Source organism: Dermacentor variabilis, chromosome 3 (genome assembly GCF_050947875.1).
Source record: "Dermacentor variabilis isolate Ectoservices chromosome 3, ASM5094787v1, whole genome shotgun sequence".
Lineage (NCBI taxonomy): Eukaryota > Metazoa > Arthropoda > Arachnida > Ixodida > Ixodidae > Dermacentor > Dermacentor variabilis.
The window spans coordinates 123,157,986-123,178,242 of record NC_134570.1 but is presented as its reverse complement, the minus strand read 5'-3'; the positions used below and the strand labels follow the sequence as shown (position 1 = coordinate 123,178,242).

General features: G+C 47.5%; 1 protein-coding gene across 2 annotated transcripts in view; it reads right to left on the bottom strand.

Annotated features, from left to right (window-relative positions):
• The window catches only part of LOC142576259 (uncharacterized), a 151,807-nt gene that overhangs the window by 119,413 nt on the left and 12,137 nt on the right, over positions 1-20,257 (bottom strand). For both annotated transcript variants that reach the window (XM_075686302.1, XM_075686303.1), the window contains exons 3-4: positions 11,720-11,968; positions 8,865-9,107 (exon numbers count right to left, since the gene is read on the bottom strand). In XM_075686302.1, the coding sequence (XP_075542417.1) occupies positions 8,865-9,107; positions 11,720-11,968 (492 nt within the window). The remainder of the gene's footprint in view (positions 1-8,864; positions 9,108-11,719; positions 11,969-20,257) is intronic.

Genomic DNA, 20,257 nt, shown 5'->3' with positions numbered 1-20,257 from the left:
GTGTTGACACGGCAAAAATCCGTTTTACACACCCGATTTTGACAAAAATTGCCACTAATTTCGTCCGCTGTAGCTGACAGTCCGTTGTAGTGCAATCCGTTAAAAGCTAACTTCATTGCATTAATAAAATAGGCAGAACAAACTAAGGTTGCAAAATGGTCTGTTATATCTGAAAGTCCGTTGTACACGGGTCCAATGTAATGAGCGCAGACTGTACTTTCACAACTACTGCTGAGATACTGCAGTTTCAAGTGAATATTAGCATTCTACATACGATATTTACTCGATTCTAATGCGCCCTCGATTGTAACGTGCACACGTTTTCCATGATCGAAAAAAAGAAATGCCCTTTACAGTACTGTGCACCTGATTCTTTCATACAGGAATACAACTTTCTCTCATTTGCAAAAATAAAGATTGACTCCGAATACAATAATGTTGCGATAAATAAAAGAAGTCGCAGTTTCGCCCAAAAGGCGAAGTACTGATTACGACAGCAAATTAGTAGACAGCTATACGAAAAGTAAGGATAGTAGCTTTATCGGCTGTATAAACTTTTAAACATTCGCTTACTAAATTAAGAAGCATGGTGTCACGCGCGCACAAGCAAACAACACGTCTCACGCGATGACTGCGGAAACTCTTTATCAAAACGCTGCAGTGAGGAAGAGCGGAAGCATCAGCGAGCAAATTGACCTTAGTGCGGCCTGTCGCTTCAACGCGCACTAAGCGACAAGAACACAGCGCGGTGCGCCTAGATGCATAGGCTCGGTCGTCATCGCAGATCGCTTTCAAGAAAGGGGCCGCGCGGCTGCACAGTACGCAGCAGCCACCGAAGTAAAAAGTTTCTCCTGTTTGCACCCGTCCGGCACGCAAGTTTCGGGAATTCCGAACACCCGTGGTGCGGCCCAATTTCTGTCTGTCTCCACACACGTGATCCCTTTCCTCTTAATTACAGCCTTGTGATCAACTCGGCATGTCTTTGCAAATGGCACTTCCATGCTGATAGAGCAATCACAGAAAATGGGAAGGCCAGGAAGACCGGGAAGACTGATGGCGCACTAACCTAAGCACATGCACTACAGCACGTGGAGGAAGCTACAGCAGCTAGGATCACAGTGCATGCGAGGCAGCCATCTTGAAATGCCGATGGCGATATGATAATGCAGATTCAGGGTCGTACTCAATTCTAATGCGCAAGTAGTTTTTGGACCTGTTTTATCAGAAAAAAAGTGCGCGTTAGGCTTGAGCAACTACGGTACTTTAAAGAGCACGTATGCCAAATTTCGTTAGTATAAGACAATTATAAATTCACAAGGTTATTGTCATGGGATTGTAAATAAAATTTGCTGAAATGTACTAGTCCTTTTTTGCACAGTTCCACCAATTATACATGCAGTATGGATAGATATTGACACTGTGCAGTCTACAAAGAGATAAATAAGCTACAGCACGTCATTTGTCATGATAATTTAGCACAGAAGAAAGTGCCTCCAAAGATCCCTATATTTTGCAGTTGTGTTGAAAGTAACTAAACAAAGCTATAGCGGCTACACAAGAACTAATGACATATCTGAAATCCATATAAAAAATTCTATGTATGGGTACATTTTCAAATCTCTAGTACAAATAATAATTTAAAAATATTTCCAAGTAGCATTTCCCCTTAAGAGGCTGCACAACCATTTGATTCAGGTATGGTACCTGGCCACTACGAGGTCCACAGAGCAGTTCTGACAGGCCTCACATCTAAAGAGGGCCTCCCACGGGTCCTGTCATCCGCGAATCGTTGATGTTGAGCTGCTGAGCCACAACGGAGTTTCCCTCCTTCTTGGCCTTCAAAATCGCCCATCTCTCCAAGTGGGCGTCATATCGAATGCCACAACATCACGAAAAAGTGAAATTGTTTGACTTGTCTAGGGACTGGATAGAGACGTAAAAGCACAGGTTGCCAATGTAGCGCTGAAAACTGCGGAATTTAGGATATTTGCTTTAAAATTGTGAATTGTTTTGTTATTCGAATGTAACACAAACAAAACATGTCATCAGCTGGACGCAGTGTGCTCACGTGCAGCCTGCGTCTGCTTGGGGTGCTTTTTAACAGTGAAGCTGTTAGCTTCTAGTTGGTCAGAATTTTTGGTGTCTGTCAGCAAAAAATGAAATTGAATCGAAAAGAAAGTGAATATCTCCTTTGGAATTACGCATACAACACACAGCTCAGTACTCATTTCAATAAAGAAAAGCACAAAACAAACCACATGATGGATGACAAGGTGTCTGTAAATAAAGCGAGGCACATTCCTTCTATCCACATGTATTTGCCAGTAAATAATATGCTTGCATAGGCTGCTCTGGTGGGAACGGGACAACAGCATCGTAGGAATAAGTGAGTGATGTCGCCAATCTTCATATATAAGAGGGATACCTGCCTAGCAACTCATTCACTTCATCGAAAGACCACTATGGGTAGACCACGCAAAGTTAACATTCCCGAAGAGCAGCATAATATGACGAGCGCCGAAGAACGCAAAATCGTAATGCTCAAGAATGGTGTCATGCTAAGACTAGGCAGAACAATAAAAGATTTCATATCCCCATCGACGGCATTTGAGTGGTTTTTTTAACAGCTTTGCTGGCCATCTACTTTCGCAGGATCGAAATGATGAGTCCTTCCTTTTTTCTTCTTTTTTTGAGACGGTACCAGAGAGACGTCGTACAAGGCGAAATTGGCATAAAATTGCGTCTGTAAGGAAGAAGTGCGCCGTGCCGAGCTCCGCAGCCGGATCGCCAGCGCTACGGAAGTGGGGCTCGGGCTAGAGGCTGTTCCTGGTGTGACTGGCTAAGCCTACGCTGTTGCGTCTTCTTGTCCGCGTCCTTCGTGTCGTCCACAGCCGTGTCGGACTTCTTTGCCATAATTGGTGGAGGTTTGCTGGGTCTCCTGCAATCCTGGAATTGCGCAGCCGGACTCTCCCTGCCATCATGACCACCGAAAGCGCCACGAGCTTACCACCATCTGCTCCCCAGTCTACCGTATGCCCCGGCACGTTCCGCCAGCAGGACCCGCCTATCTTCAGCGGCACTGACGACCACGACGTTGATGACTGGCTCTCATCATACGAACGCGTCAGTCGGAACAACAAATGGGATGACCTCATGAAATTGACCACCGTCCCTTTCTACCTCACCGGAATTGCCCACTTGTGGTTTCGGAACCACGAAAGCGAAGTCCCAAGCTGGACGGTGTTCAAGACAAAGTTCAGCGAGGTCTTCGGCCGCCCTGCTGTTCAAAAGCTTCGTGCCGACCAGCGTCTGCAGTCGCGCTCTCAGCAGCCTGGTGAGAACTTTACCAGCTACATCGAAGATGTCATCGATCTCTGTAAACGCGTCGATGCATCCATGACTGAGGGCAATAAAATCAAGCATATCATGAAAGGTATCGACGAGGACGCGTTTCAGATGCTCATTTCAAAGAGCCCCTCTACTGTTGCCCAAGTTATTGAACTGTGCCAAAGCTATGACGAGCTCCGCCGTCAACGCCTCCTCACCCGCCGTCGTGTTCCCCATCAGGAATCGTTGTCCGGCTTGACCTCTCCTTTTCCAGATGCCACCCTCCTCTCGCAAATCAAGGCTTTCGTCCGGGAAGAAGTTGCTCGCCAGCTCTCCCTCATCTCCAACCCATCGGAGTCAAGTTCGTCCCTTAGTCCGACCCTACGACACGTTATAGAAGAACAAGTGTCCGAGGTCCTTCCTCTCGAACGGGCGCCTCAACTCACCGCCCCTTTGACTTACGCTGACGCCGTCGCAAGACCACGACCACAGACCTTCCGGGCTCCGCCTCCGATGCCTAGCCCTGTCTTTACCCCCACGCCGCCACGACCCCCAGTTCATCGAGTAATTAATCCATGGCGTACAGCGGACAATCGGCCCATCTGCTATTCGTGCGGTATTCCCGGTCACGTTGCACGCCTGTGTCGCCGCCGTCCACTTCATCCACGTGACGACCCACGCACAGCCGCGTACGACCATCCGTTGCCTTACGCTCCTGACCGCGATTTGCCCCTTCCCCGCCCAAGGCTTCGTCAAGTTTCTGACCGCCGTTCTCCTTCTCCTCGTCGTCGCTCGCCCTCCCCGATGCGTCGACGTCCCTCTCCTGCTGACACGGAAAACTAGGTGGCGCAGTTCCTGAGGCAAGAACTGCGTCATCACCGCAACGCTCAAGCCCTCTTCTTTCGCCGACCAACGTTATCGATGTCGCTGTTGAAGGTGTCTCTGTGTTTGCCCTCATTGACACAGGCGCCGCCATATCTGTCATTTCCGAAAAACTTTGCCGCTTAATACGAAAAGTCACGACGCCTTTCTTCGGTCCTTTACTCCGCACGGCCACAGCACAGCACGTCCAGCCGGTGGCTGCGTGCACCGCCAGACTTGAAATTCAAGGAGTGCTCTACGCAGTCGAGTTCGTCGTTCTTCCCCACTGTTCCCACGATATTATTTTAGGTTGGGATTTTCTCTCCCGTCACCAAGCTGTCATTGATTGCTCCCGTGCAGAAGTCGCCTTCTCTTCGCTTGGCAATGCCATATCTGATGACGTTTCGCTTTCCTGCACCAAGTTGTCCCTCACTGACGACATCCAAATACCTCCACACGCATCCGTTCTGGCACCTGTATCCTGTTCCGTTGCCTCCGTCGCTACCGTCCTCTTCACACCTTCGACTGCTTTCATTCATCGCCACCTCTCACCACTCCCAACTGCGCTGCTTGGCCTTCAAGCTGGCGCGACTCACCTTCCTGTATACAATTACTTCCCATTCCCGATTACGTTGCTTCGTGGTGAATCTCTCGGCACTGTGGAGCCTTACGACGCCATTACCACGTTGCAACTTCCTATTGGAGCGTCAGAGGTCAACACCCTCTACTGTAGTCCCGTGACGTCCACATCGCCTGAAGACGTTTTCAACCATGTCATCGACAATGCCTTAACCCCCAAGCAACGCCATGACCTTCTTCGTCTCCTCGAGAAATTTCACCCTGCTTTTGACAGCCATACCACTTCTCTGGGCCGAACGACGACTGTATGTCACCGCATTGACACCGGTTCTCACTCACCGCTACGGCAGCGACCATACCGCGTATCGTCGACCGAACGGCGCGTCATTGATGAGCAAGTAGGTGACATGCTAAAGCGTGGTGTCATTGAACCATCCGACAGCCCATGGGCATCGCCAGTAGTTTTAGTTAAAAAGAAAGATGGCTCGATCCGCTTTTGTGTGGATTACCGTCGCCTAAACAAAATAACCCGAAAGGATGTTTATCCGTTGCCGCGGATCGACGACGCCCTAGACTGCTTACAAGGCGCAGAGTTCTTTTCCTCCCTCGACCTGCGCTCTGGTTATTGGCAGGTGCCTATGGCTACAGATGATAAGCCTAAAACTGCTTTCATCACACCAGATGGCCTATACGAATTTCGTGTGATGCCATTCGGACTTTGCAACGCGCCCGCGACTTTTGAGCGAATGATGGACACTATTCTCCGAGGCCTCAAATGGCACACATGCTTGTGTTATTTGGATGATGTAGTAGTGTTTGCACCAGATTTTCCTACTCACCTTCATCGCTTGGAGCAGGTTTTACGCTGTCTCAGTGACGCTGGCCTCCAACTAAACCTGAAAAAATGTCACTTTGGCGCACGCAAGCTGACAATTCTCGGACATGTCGTGTCGAAGGATGGCGTTCTCCCTGATGCCGCTAAGCTCCGTGCTGTGACAGAATTCCCGAGGCCAACGTCACTAAAAGACTTGCGCAGTTTCATTGGCCTCTGCTCGTACTTCCGCCGCTTTATTCGCAATTTCGCTTCGATTATGGCACCACTTACAGAGCTTCTTCGAGGAGACCCCAATCTTACCTCATGGTCCCCGGCTTGCGATGATGCCTTTGCGACGCTACGTCGCCTGCTCACAACACCACCGATACTACGCCATTTCGATCCCACTGCTCCCACGGAAATCCATACGGATGCTAGCGGTGTTGGTCTTGGCGCTGTGCTCGCCCAGCGAAAGCCCGGCTGCCAAGAATATGTTGTTGCCTACGCGAGCCGCACTCTGACGAAAGCTGAAGCCAACTATTCCGTCACGGAAAAAGAATGTCTCGCGATCATCTGGGCCATCACAAAATTTCGCCCCTACCTGTACGGCCGGTCCTTCGATGTCGTTACCGATCACCACGCACTTTGCTGGTTGTCGTCTCTCAAGGATCCCTGCGGCCGCCTAGCCCGGTGGGCACTGAGGCTACAAGAGTACGATATCCGGGTTGTCTACCGCTCAGGCAAGAAGCACGCCGATGCCGATGCTCTGTCGCGCTCGCCTGTCCACGCCGACATTGTCAGTGTGTCCGTGCTAGACGACCCACTTCTCCCGTTCGCTTCTGTCGACATGGCTTTGGAGCAGCGCAAGGACTCCTGGATTTCATCTTTGATAAATTACATCTCTAATTCACCTACACGCTCACCATCCCGAGCATTACGCCGACAAGCTTCGCACTTCGCCATCCGCGACGGAATTGTCTAACGCCGTAACTACAGTTCCGACGGCCGCAAATGGCTGCTTGTAATACCTCGGCAGCTCCGCACTGATGTATGCGCCGCTTTCCACACCGACCCTCAGTGCGCACACGCTGGTCTCTTCAAGACCTACACCAGACTACGTCATAGGTTTTATTGGCGTGGTATGTACACATTTGTGCAAAAGTACATTCGCTCTTGCACAGAATGTCAACGCCGGAAGCCTGATCCTTGCCGCCCTTCTGGACCAATGCAACCTTTGCCGTGCCCTTCGCAACCCTTTGACCGGGTTGGGATAGACCTCTACGGGCCTCTGCCATACACAGCTGCTGGCAATCGCTGGGTCATTGTAGCTGTGGACCATCTCACGAGGTATGCAGAAACGGCCGCTCTGCCAGCCGCGACGGCTCGTGACGTTGCCTCCTTCCTCCTTCAACGCTTCGTTCTACGTCACGGCGCTCCCCGCGAACTCCTGAGCGACCGTGGCCGCGTCTTTCTCGCCGATGTCATTCAAGAACTTCTCGCTGAATGCCGCATTATTCATCGGTGTACCACCGCATATCACCCGCAAACAAACGGCTTGACAGAACGCTTTAACCGGACTCTTGGCGACATGCTTTCGATGTATGTCGCCTCCAACCACACCAACTGGGACCTCATCCTTCCCTATGTCACGTACGCCTACAACACGGCACCCCAGTCAACGACGGGCTTTTCTCCCTTCTTTCTTCTATATGGCCGCGAACCTTCATTTCCTCTTGACACTATTCTCCCTTACCGTCCCGACTTATCAGAGGGTACACCGGTTTCCGAAGCCGCCCGGTATGCAGAAGAATGTCGGCAACTAGCTCGCTCCCTTACAACACAAGAACAAGCGCTACAGAAATTTCGTCATGACGATGGGCGCCCCCACCACCAGTTTTCGCCTGACGCTCTTGTTTGGTTGTGGGTGCCTCCTACTTCGACACAAGGTGTCTCCTCCAAGTTCGTATCCCGATACCATGGACCTTACCGGGTTCTACGCCAAACTTCTCCGGTGAACTACGTTATCGAACCTCTGACGCCCCCTACGGACCTGCGTCGCCGAGGCCGCGAAATTGTGCACGTAGATCGGCTCAAGCCGTATCACGAGCCCTTCGTCCTCACGACGCCTTAGGCCTCCTGTGCGGCTCCGTCTTCAGCAAGGGGGGAAGTTGTAAGGAAGAAGAAGTGCGCCGTGCCGAGCTCCGCAGCCGGATTGCCAGCGCTACGGAAGTGGGGCTCGGGCTAGATGCTGTTCCTGGTGTGACTGGCTAAGCCTACGCTGTTGCGTCTTCTTGTCCGCGTCCTTCGTGTCGTCCACAGCAGTGTCGGACTTCTTTGCCATACGTCATATAATCAGGGTTTTCAACACAATATTTCTACAGAGGTTTTGCGGGACCATACCGATTCGTTGTAAAATGTGGGTCGTCGCATGACTGGGGGATGTATAATTGAGGTTCCACGGTACTTTTTTAATGACTTTGGCAGTCTCCTTGTGTATCAGCCTCTCTTCAACCCATACAAATACCAAGAGCTGTCAAGAGTTTTGTCACGATTTTGTTTGTATGCCTGGCACAACATTCAGTTTCACTCCCAGTATAACCTATGACACAGTCAATATGACTATACCAGATTGGAAATAACCAAGCTACTTATAACGCCTTCCCATGGTTCTTTTGCCAATGCCACGAAGTTGCAACACGTCACCTGCCTTTCTTGTGTACCCCTCAGGTACGGCACACAGATCTATCTGAAAATTATGGTAGTCAGACTCTGCTTGTTATGATTTGGATTTGACGATATAAAGATGCAGCCCTCTATGATGTGTTGAGCAGGGGTACCTGCATTATAGCTTTGTCACTGCTGGCGGCAATAGAGTTTGCCTCGTCAGCACGCATGCTTGCTTGATGTTTGCACATAATAAAGCAGGTAACAAAGGTTTGCCGCATGTCAGCTCTGCTGGGACTGTGCTCTGAAAACCTTAAAGCCAGAAAGATGCACCGACAAGGAATGCGGTTACACTGTAGCTGCAAAGTGAACGACTCAAGAAAGTAAATTCCTGGGTTTTATGTGCAAAAAGCACAATCCAATTTTGAAGCATGGCATAATGGAGGACTCCAAATTTTGACCAGCTTACCAATCACGTAAATTTAAGTACACAGACACTTTTGCATTTTACCCCCATCAAAATGCAGCCGCTGCAACTGGGATCGAGCACGTGACCTCACGCTGAACAGCGCAACGCCATAGTGACCGAGCTACCATGGCAGATTTTCAGGATTCTCACCTGTAGAGGTGGAAGAGGCCAACTCAGTAAGCAGGTGGTATCCCAGCGTCTGCTTCCAGTAGGAGGCCAGCCCCGCTATGCTGAAAACAAGTGCGTCTCCTGACGACTCGTCCGTCCCGCCAAGGGTCGGTCCTGAACCTGGCATCACTGCCACCCGTTCCAGCCAGAGGGCGACGTGCCTGTCCTCTGGCCGCATGGTGGACACCTTGTGCTCTAGTGCAGGTAACAGACCATCCAGCAACCCTGCGCACAACCACCCCCCTATACCTGTAATACAGTTGACTCGTCACTGCCATTATTTTGACCCTTGTCAGACCGCTACATTTGGTTTAATTATCCGAAAGATGAAATTAGAAAGTGGCAACAAAATGAATGAATTCTTTTTTTTTAATTCTTGAAGTAGTGCACATTGCACTTTTGCTCCTTCCTCTTCAAGTGCGAATCAACCAGCATGCAGCAAAGAGTGCCGACGTGTTAACAGTGTTGGACTGTCTGTCATGTTGGTGGCAATGCCATTATCTGTGAGTGGCCCACAAACCTCAACAGTGTCGTTGGCACTGAAAAAGTCCTTAAAAGAGAAAGTAAGTCGCACCGTCTGCTGAATTTCTTTTGTTTTCAAGGTTTTAGTAACCACTATGCATGTGAGGGGGCACTAGTGGGGCATCCTTTCGCATTCAAACTAAGCGAGTTTTCCTCAAGTAGCAATGTATGGTTTCTTGCTGGGACTTTTCGGTGCATTCAAATTAACCAAAGGTTGAATTAACTGAGTTCGAATTAACAGTACTCAACTGTACACTGTGATTTCAGGCAGACATCGGTGTTACAGGCATTGTGTCGTACGCATACATGTTAGGGTCCATTGTTATGGTGAACACTCAAGCGCTGCAGCAGCAGAGCCCAAAGGTGTGGCTTTGTATCGCCAGGTACACTGTTACATGATTACATTATATTACATTATTACATGAGTACATTATTGCCACGATTAAAACTACACTTTCAGTAGCACATCATTATCGTGATGAAGCTAGCCTTGCATTTGCACACTGCATGTAAAAGGCAGGCAGTTTGACTACTTTGAGCCCAACGAAATGCATCAACACCACTAAACATTCATGCCAGGTAAAATCAGCTCGGCTCATATCGCTATTTCCAGCAGTTGCGAGAAAAGTCAAATCCTTCTCCACAAAGGATAACAGTTTGCATGTTCAGTAAAAGCTTGTTCATTCGGATATTGCAGGGCCAAAAAAAAAAAAAAAGTCAAAATCAACCAGATGTCAAATTATCAAGGGCATACAAAAAACAAAGAAATGCTTATAAATAAGCACGCATTTACTTACTGAATGAATCAACAAATCCCGCATCTATTTAATACAAAAGCAATGAGAAAGCTGCAATTCTCTTCATTTATTGCCGGAACGGCACTCGACCTAGTGGTCAAACTTACGGAGTGTAAGTTGTCTGTATTACACTCCGTAACTAAATAACATAAATACATCAGTAAATATCTACCAGTAATGAGTTCTCCATCACCAAATTACATACCGTATTTACACGATTGTAAGTCGACTCGAATGTAAGTCGACCCCCCCATATCGCGTGACAGAAAAAAAAAAAAAAAGAGCATACCCGAGGGCACATTCGATAACGAAAATTTATTAGTAGCTGACATGGTCACTGGACTACTCGTCTTCACTAGTGCTGCCATCGTCATCGTTGCTGCGGTCCCACAGCGCGTCGTGGTCCAGCGAAATTTCACATTTGGCAAACGACTGCACCAGGGCATCTTGTGGAACAGCAGCCCATGCCGAATGCACCCAACCACGCGCAGCCATCAGGGAGGCTCTTTTTAAAGGCCCGGTTGGCGTAATTTCGCGGTCTTCTGCCGCCAGCCACTCGTACTCACGGCGGAGCAGGCCCTTAAAATTAAGGCGAAGGTCCGGGCTTGTTTCATGAACATGCCACACTTCACTGGCAGGGATAGATCACGCATTTCAGCGACGTACGCCGCAAGCTTAGCCTACAGCTCCAGAAAGCGTCCAGACTTCGGCACATGGTAAATTTCTCACTTGCCGTCACAGGTGCAAATTTCGCTTCGCTGCAGTCGCCACTCTCGTACCACCCGTTCAGAAACATCGAAATTGCGGCCCGCTGCGCAGTGATTTGTTTCTTCGGCGTAAAGGATGGCAGCCCTATTGAACGCTGCTGTGAACGAGTGCCGAACGATTAGTGGGCCTGGAGCACTCATGACGACTGGGGAAGCATACATAGAAGTAGCATGTAACCGGCAGTCAAGTGGAACGCATCAAACCAATGCCAATGCCTTTCAACAGAGAAGGAGGAACCTGCGAGCGGTGTCTGCTCTTCCATAAACTACCGATACTCCCCGCAAGCGCCGCCGTTCTGAAGGTGCCGCTGCAAATGGAAACAGCGGCGCTTCCATCAACTATCGACCCCCCCCCCCATGAGTGTCGCATGCACTGTAAAACTCTCAAAAATGTTGAAAAACCCTTCTGAAAGCGAACAAACACGCGGGATAGCGAAAAGATACGGGCAGGGCCACAGAGCAAACATACAATTGTTACTACGTTGTAGCTCCCGTTGGTCTCGCTTTTTTTGGCGGGGCCATGTTTTGGTTTCGATTGTAAATCGACCCCCCAACTTCAGACTTTCAAATTTTAAAAAAGTAGTCGACTTACAATCATGTAAATACGGTACGTACCACTGCATGAAATGCTAATCGCATTAACATAGATAATCATCCCCAAAGGATCCATTCTGCCTGCCTAATGGCACAGGTGGGCACTATTTCAGTGCCATCACTGAGGGAGCCTTAAGTGTGCTCGTCTGTTCCTTACCAGGTTCAAAAGGCAGTGTCTCCACACACTGCCGTAGCTGCAGCTCTGAGGGAAATCCAAGGCACATTTCGCGCACTACCGCATAGCCTTGCTGGCCAGCTGCTAAGCGGATCTGCAGGGCCTTGCGTGTCAGCGCATCAGCCCAGTCAGAGGGGCCACATGTCTCTGCTGACTCTTCCATGTGAGCAGCCTCTGCTGCCTCGGGTCCCGAGGAGTGATCCACTTCCTCCTCACTCTCACTATCTGCATCTGCACAAGTGTGAAAAGAGCTTGTAACGAACGAACAACAACACGGTGCTTAAGGCAACTCAGCCACAATAAGTGCACGGAGGAAGGTACGTGTCATTAAAACTCTAAAGATAACAGAAGAACATCATCCTGTTGGTCAGTGATGCTGGTGTTCAACCAGACCTCAAGAAAGTTTTGGACAGGGGAACAATTTTCAGTGTTGTGCCCAACCAGACATCTGGATTTTCATAACATTATAACATAGCTTCTTCTGACCTGATCCATGTGCTTAATACATTACTACTACTGGCTTATTTCGACCCCTCATCACCTACATAACTTTGCAATGATGCCAGTGGCCATGGAATTGGGTCTGAGCTTGGTCTACAACAGCACAGCAAGGAATGGGTAAATCACCTGTGTCAGCTGCCTTCTTTCATGGTCAGAATGAAACTTTTCCATTACCGAGGGCGAGTGACTGGCTTTAGTAAGGGGTTGTCATCAAATTCTGGCTTTACTTCTTCGGACAAATTTTTTTTTAGTAATTACAGACCATCATGCCCTATGCTGGCTCTCGTTGCTAATGATCTGTCTGGACGTCTCAGTCGCTGGGCATCACAGCTCAAAGAAGTCTCATCCAATGTACGCAATGTACACTAGCAACAGCCCGTGTCCCTTCGCGCTGCAACCCAAGATCATGTTACCGTACCAACTCGCTCAACTTTCTATCCTTTTGTACAAAACGTTTACTACCGAATATGGACCAAGATGCAGATTATTTGCCAAATGACCCTGTCGATGCTGCTGACAAAGTCGAGACTAACAACTAAACCAAAGCCAACAGCATGCAAAGCAACAACAGAGCCACATCAGAATTTCTAGTCCAATGCTGCACATGCTTTGCCAGGATCACGTGGTTCCAGGCAGCACAGCCACTGTGAGACCTGTCCAAAACATTGAAGACGCATAGTGGCGATATTGAAGTGCAAAGGCGCACCTGCAAAGACACGTCACAAGTACAACCAACAATTTCACATGCAAAGAGGTTAGCTGCACCTGTGACATGTGTCTCTTTCTTTATGGGAGTGCCTTTATGCTACAATATGTCATTAAGTAAGCACCAACTAACCAAACGTGTCCTCCTGCAGTGGAGGCACACTTACATTGACATAGCTATATGAAGCAGGGACTGTAAGAGCAAACACAAAATGCTTTGGAAGGCACTAACTAAGCACATTTGAGGCACCCAAACAAGAAATCTCAAGCAGCCTCCACAAGGGAGAAGCAAGAAAGTGCTTAAGGCATATCCAAGTTAAGCATGACAGTGACATTACTGCACTCGTGGAACAAAATGTGTCCATTAAATCTTAACTTATGCACGTGTTTTTGCTTCCATTGCCTCCAGTTTGTGTGCCATTGGCATAATTTCAGCTTGTGCAGTTGAAACAGCGTCTGCATCCCCTTTAGTGACCAGATTTGTAGCACATGGCACCCTAGAGTTCTTGTGCATATGTGGTGTTCTACTTCAAAGTTTCCCTGTCTCATTTCATTTTGGGAACATAGTACAGGGTATGAAAAAATGCTGCAACAGCCTGTGCCACACCGAACGGAGGCACGAGGGAAAGCAACTACTGCTTGTACTAAAGTGTTCCACTGTGAGAAAAGAAACATTGCAAATTTAAGTTCAATGATCGTGCTTTTTCTGCAACAAGATGTAGCCAAAAAAAGAAAAAATCCTGGATTTTGTGTACCAAAACCAAGATATGATTATGTGGCGCACCACAGAGGGGGGATTCCGGATTAATTCCGACCACTTGGGGTTCTTTAACGGCTGCACAGTACTATATGGGCGTTTTTTTAATTTAGCCCTTACCGAAATGCGGCCACTGCGGCCAGGATTCGATCCCATGCGCTTGGGCTTAGCAGTGCCACACCAAAGCCACTATGCCACCACAGCGGATAAGGTACAATCACAAGGGGCCAATTTCATTCAATATAGTCACTGAACATCCTGATGCATTCAATTCACAAGGAGCCTTACCCCATCGAAATGCATGGAGCTGTGACAGCACCCAACAATCAGTCGGAATTACTAGCTCAAATTTGGACGTTTGAATCATCAGTGCTCCACTTAACAATTTGGCTCATAAGAAGATGAGCTACAGTTGCAAGGACACGAAAAATTCGACAAGAATAGTCATTCCGCAGACGATTAAAAACCATTTGCAGAGCACTTATAATGCATTCTCAAGTAGCGAATGGCAGCTTGCCAATATCCCTGAGAGAGAAAGTACATAATCAGTGCATTTCACAAGTGCTAGCATATCAATGAAAAAACCATTTTTATAGATGAAATTAATAAAAAGAAATCAAGTTGGGCAGGCCATGTAATGCATAGAGCAGATGAACATTGGACTATTTGAATAATATGACATACGAAATGAGGCACATGGCTGAACAAACGCAGATGAGCGACAGGGGTCCAGGAGCAGAAAGACAACTACTTTCATTGCCAAGAATGGCTTGTTCTTATACAGAGAATTGTAAGACACCACACAGGGTTGTGTGCAATTTCCAATCGCACCATATCGCTTGATAAGACAATGCGACACATAAGAGCTGGGGCTACAACACTCCTTCCCACTTTGATTAAGTTTGCACTTCACTTCTTAAAATGCTTATGTCTGAACCTATCCAGTGGACATCGCCACTTTTTCGAGGCATGACTTCTGGCTTGTTTGGAACTTCTGTGCTTTGCTCTGCGGGGGGCGAGTCCTTGTGTGAAGGCGCTGAAGGTGCCGTTGTCGGAGAGTCTGTTGAAGCCCAAGGAATTGGACTCTGCATAGAGTTATGTAATGCTGATTCCATGGACAACCTTGTGGGCATCATTAAGGAGTGTGCAATAGAAGTCGGTGGTAACTCCGTTAGACAGGATACCAGTAAGCTATCGCAGGAGACAAAAGATCTGATCAAGAAACGCCAGTGTATGAAAGCCTCTAACCCTACAGCTAGAATAGAACTGGCAGAACATTCGAAGTTAACCAACAAGCGTAAGACAGCTGACATAAGGAAGTATAATATGGATAGAATTGAACATGCTCTCAGGAATGGACGAAGCCTAAAAACAGTGAAGAAGAAATTAGGAATTGGCAAGAATCAGATGTATGCGTTAAGAGACAAAGCCGGCAATATCATTACTAATATGGATGAGATAGTTCAAGTGGCTGAGGAGTTCTATAGGTATCTATACAGTACCAGTGGCACCCACGACGATAATGGAAGAGAGAATAGTCTAGAGGAATTCAAAATCCCACAGGTATCACCGGAAGAAGTAAAGAAAGCCTTGGGAGCTATGCAAAAGGGGAAGGCAGCTGGGGAGGATCAGGTAACAGCAGATTTGTTGAAGGATGGTGGGCAGGTTGTTCTAGAGAAACTGGCCACCCTGTATACGCAGTGCCTCATGACTTAGAGTGTACCGGAATCTTGGAAAAACGCTAACATTATCCTAATCCATAATAAAGGGGACGCCAAAGACTTGAAAAATTATAGACCGATCAGCTTACTGCTCGTTGCCTACAAAGTATTTACTAAGGTAATTGCAAATAGAATCAGGAACACCTTAGACTTCTCTCAACCAAAGGACCAGACAGGATTCCGTAAAGGCTACTCAACAATAGACCATATTCACACTATCAATAAGGTGACAGAAAAATGTGCGGAATATAACCAACCCTTATATATAGCTTTCATTGATTACGAGAAAGCGTTTGATTCAGTCGAAACCTCAGCAGTCATGGAGGCATTGCAGAACCAGGGTGTAGACGAGCCATATGTAAAAATACTGAAAGATATCTATAGCAGCTCCATAGCCACCGTAGTCCTCCATAAAGAAAGCAACAAAATCCCAATAAAGGAAGGCGTCAGGCAGGGAGATACGATCTCTCCACTGCTATTCACTGCGTGTTTACAGGAGGTATTCAGAGACCTGGATGGGGAAGAATTGGGGATATATGTTAATGGAGAATACCTTAGTAACTTGCGATTCGCTGATGATATTGCCTTGCTTAGTAACTCAGGGGACCAACTGCAATGCATGCTCACTGACCTGGCGAGGCAAAGCCGAAGGGTGGGTCTAAAAATTAATCTAAAGAAAACTAAAGTAATGTTTAACAGTCTCGGAAGAGAACAGCAGTTTACGATAGGTAGTGAGGCATTGGAAGTGGTAAGGGAATACATCTACTTAGGACAGGTAGTGACCGCGGATCCGTATCATGAGACTGAAATAATCAGAAGAATAAGAATGAGCTGGGGTGCGTTTGGCAGGCATTCTCAGATCATGAACAGCAGGTTGCCATTATCCCTCATGAGAAAAGTTTATAACAGCTGTGCCTTACCAGTACTCACGTACGGGGCGGAAACCTGGAGGCTTACGAAAAGGGTTCTACTTAAATTGAGGACGACGCAACGAGCTATGGAAAGAAGAATGATAGGTGTAACGTTAAGGGATAAGAAAAGAGCAGATTGGGTAAGGGAACAAACGCGAGTTAATGATATCTTAGTTGAAATCAAGAAAAAGAAATGGGCATGGGCAGGACACATAATGAGGAGGGAAGATAACCGATGGTCATTGAGAGTTACGGAATGGATTCCAAGGGAAGGGAAGCATAGCAGAGGGCGGCAGAAAGTTAGGTGGGCGGATGAGATTAAGAAGTTTGCAGGGACAACATGGCCACAATTAGTACATGACTGGGGTAGTTGGAGAAGTATGGGAGAGGCCTTTGCCCTGCAGTGGGCTTAACCAGGCTGATGATGATGATGATGATAATGATTCCATGGGTTGTGCGGCGTCCATCGGAAGTCTTGTAGGCGTAACTACAGGATTTTGATATGGCGGTTGTTGCGGCTCGGCCAGGCGCATCACATCGGGAAGTAGCTGCAATGGTCGAGGTGAAACAGGTCTCGCAAAGAGTTACGCAACTGGTCTTCTTCACCCGCCCCATTCACAAGATATGTCACTGGGCTCACAATCTGCGTAACTACACCATCTGCCCAAGCCACATTCTCACCGCGAACACATTCAATAAATACCTTGTCACCCACTCGGAATGCACACTTGGCACCTCGGTGCTTATCTTTCTGCCGCTTGCTGTTCAGCTGTTTGAGGAACATATCTTGCTGGAAATCGGGTTTGAGAAAGTAGAACTTTATCTTGGGTTGCCTCTTTAAGAAGTGCTTCCAGTCACACTATGAGGAGTGCCTCAATAGCTCATCAAAAAGCTGTCTAATCCTGCTTGCACAGATTCTTTGTTTTGCGAGACATCTGATAGTAACTGTATCAGTAATGTGTGGTTCATAGCTTCTACCAAACGTTCAGCTGCCCTGTTCAATATAGGGCGCCGTTCTTGTATGTTTTACGTTGTTTGTAGCTAAGAAGTGCTCGACCTCTTGCGATACAAATTGAGGCCCATTATCACTCCCAATTTCGTCTGGGAATCCGTGCGCCACAAAAACACTTCGAAATTTGGAATTTAGCTTGTGATGGTTGAGGTCATTAGCCAGACTTGAATCCACTTAGAATAGGCATCAACTAAGACTAGAAAGTTGAACTGTCCTTTCACAGCAAAGTCAACATGCAACCTTTGCCAAACCTTTGATGGATAAGGCCAAGGGTGTAATGGTACAGGCTGCGGGGCCGGTTGCATGGCTTAACAAACCCGACAGATTCATACGTAGTCTTCTATGGCTTTGTCGAGCCCTGGCCACCAGATAAAGCTTCTAGCCAGCATCATCATCCTTGAGGTGCCTGGGTGATCCTCATGCAGCAAAGACAACACAGCCAGTTGCAATGCATCTTGCACGATCACCCTTGTGCCCCACGTGACACAACCTTGCTCGAGCGGTAGCTCTAGATGTCTAACGTAGTATGGCTGAAGTTCTTTAGGCATCTCTGAAGGCCAGTCATATTGCATGAACTCGACGACTCTGCACAGTTTGCCATCTCGTGCAGTGACCTTACGTCTGAAGAGTTCAACGGAGTGCTTTTGAATATGGAAAGCACTTCCGCACTCCCATATTTGGGTCGAGATGGTAAAGGTAGACAAGACAGAGCATCAGCTACTTCAATTTCAGCCCTTCTTTGGTGCTTAAGTGTACACTGGTATGCCGACATTATTAAGGACCATCTTTGCGGTTTGGCTGCTGCTTGTGATGGGGTCGCTTTGTTTTGTCCCAAGATGCTTACGAGTGGCTGATGGTCCATGTACAACATAAACTTTCTACCAAAACGAAACTTATGAAACTTCTTAAGTCGAAACATAAGCGCTAGGGCAGGCACGTACCCATGTTGGGGGGCCCGGGGGGGCACGGCCCCCCCCCCCCCCCCCCCCCCGAAATCAAGTGGCATACCCCCCTCGCCATCCACGCCACCACTCCTCACACATTCCTAAAGCGCCGCCAGATCAATGTTGAGACTTGACAGCTGTTCATCGGTCAGCATTACGCTGCCTTTTTCACTCCTGTTAGATGGCAGTAGCTATCGGCACCTCTTGTAATGTGAAGGACAGTTTTCTCACAGATTCCGCACCCGCGCGATTAACTCGAGATGCGTTCAGTTGTCACCATCTATTCAACCGTCACGCGCATAGCTGTTGCTTTTGTTAGTTCAACCTTCTTTGTTTAGGCTGATCCTGGGACCAGGAGAGAGATGCGGCTGTTACTCAGCTGGTCTGTACTCTCATGGAACAAGTTGCGGCCAGAGAAAACGCCAATTGCGTTTAACTTTTTTTTTGCTTCATTATTTTCTTGAGTTACGGCTCGCCGCGACGCTGGCAGATGCCCGGAACCATATACACGTGATATGGGTTACATAAGATGGGAAATAAAATAATGTGAAAGAGTGTCCATCATGAAACCCTGCAATAACCCTTAAACCCATAAGCAAGATGGCTGTCGCCCGTTACCTCGTCTGTTTTTCCCTAATTGTATAGCACTTTTCGTGCAAAATTGGCAACTGGAAACAAGAATCACAAGGAGTTGAGAAATTAAGCGATCTACTAAGGGAGAGAGCCAAGGCAACAACCAAACTGCAAGCAAAAGCGAATAATAAAAAGTTAACCGTTGTTTATGAGACTATTTATGGATCAACATCTTTTTATTGAAAAAGGAAGTAGAGAAAACGCCGCCAGAAGTGGAGAACAATTACTTGTTTTGAATGACGCTTCTATACAGTTATCGGTCGAACCGCCTCACGTAGCCACTTCTCTGCTGTGCTTATGTGGGTGTTTTTCTAACCTTTCGTGGTGAGCGCAGTACGTCTAGAATCGCAGAGTCCTGCGCTCTACGCGGTTGTATGGGACTGGCGGCCGCACAGCGTTACGCAAGTCGCGGAACTGTCAAAACTGATAAGCAAGGCGAAAATAACTGATATTCGAAACTATAACATGAGAAACACTGAAGAAGCCGTAAAAAATGAACGCAGCCTGAAATCAGTAAAAAAGAAACCTGGCATAGGACAAACCATGATGTATGCACTAAAAGATAAAAAGGGGAATATCATCAGCAATCTCAAAGATATAGCAAAAGCAGCGGAAAAATTCTAAGCTGACCTGTATACAGTACCCAGAGGAGTCACGATACCTCACTTAGAAACAGTAATGAACAGGATACAGAAACTCCTATAACTAGCGATGAGGTCAGAAGGGCCCTGCAAGACATGAAACGATGAAGAGCGGGAGGAGAAGGTGGAATAACAGTCGATTTAATCAAAGATGGAGGAGACATAATGCTTGGAAAACTGGCGGCTCTTTATACGAAGTGTCTATCGACTGCAAGGGTCCCAGAAAACTGGAAGAATGCAGACATTATACTAATTCACAAAAAAGGAGACGTTAAAGAATTGAAAAATTATAGGACCATTAGCTTGCTCCCAGTATTATATAAAATATTTACCAAAATAATCTTCAATAGAATAAGGGCAACACTGGATTTTGTCAACCAAGGGAACAGGCTGGCTTCAGGAAGAGATACTTTACAATGGATCACATCCATGCCATCAATCAGGTTATCGCGAAACCTGCAGAGTACAATAAGCCTCTCTATGTGGCTTATATAGATTACGAAAATGCATTTGATGCAGTAGAGATACCAGCAGTCATAGAGGCACTGCGTAATCAAGGAGTACAGAACGCTTACGTAAAAAGCTTGGAAAATAATGCTACAGTCGCCGACCGATTTTCCGGACTCCAAAAATTCGGACATGCCCGATTATTCGGTCAGCTTCGCGGCACCGCCATTCTCCCCATAGACCATAAT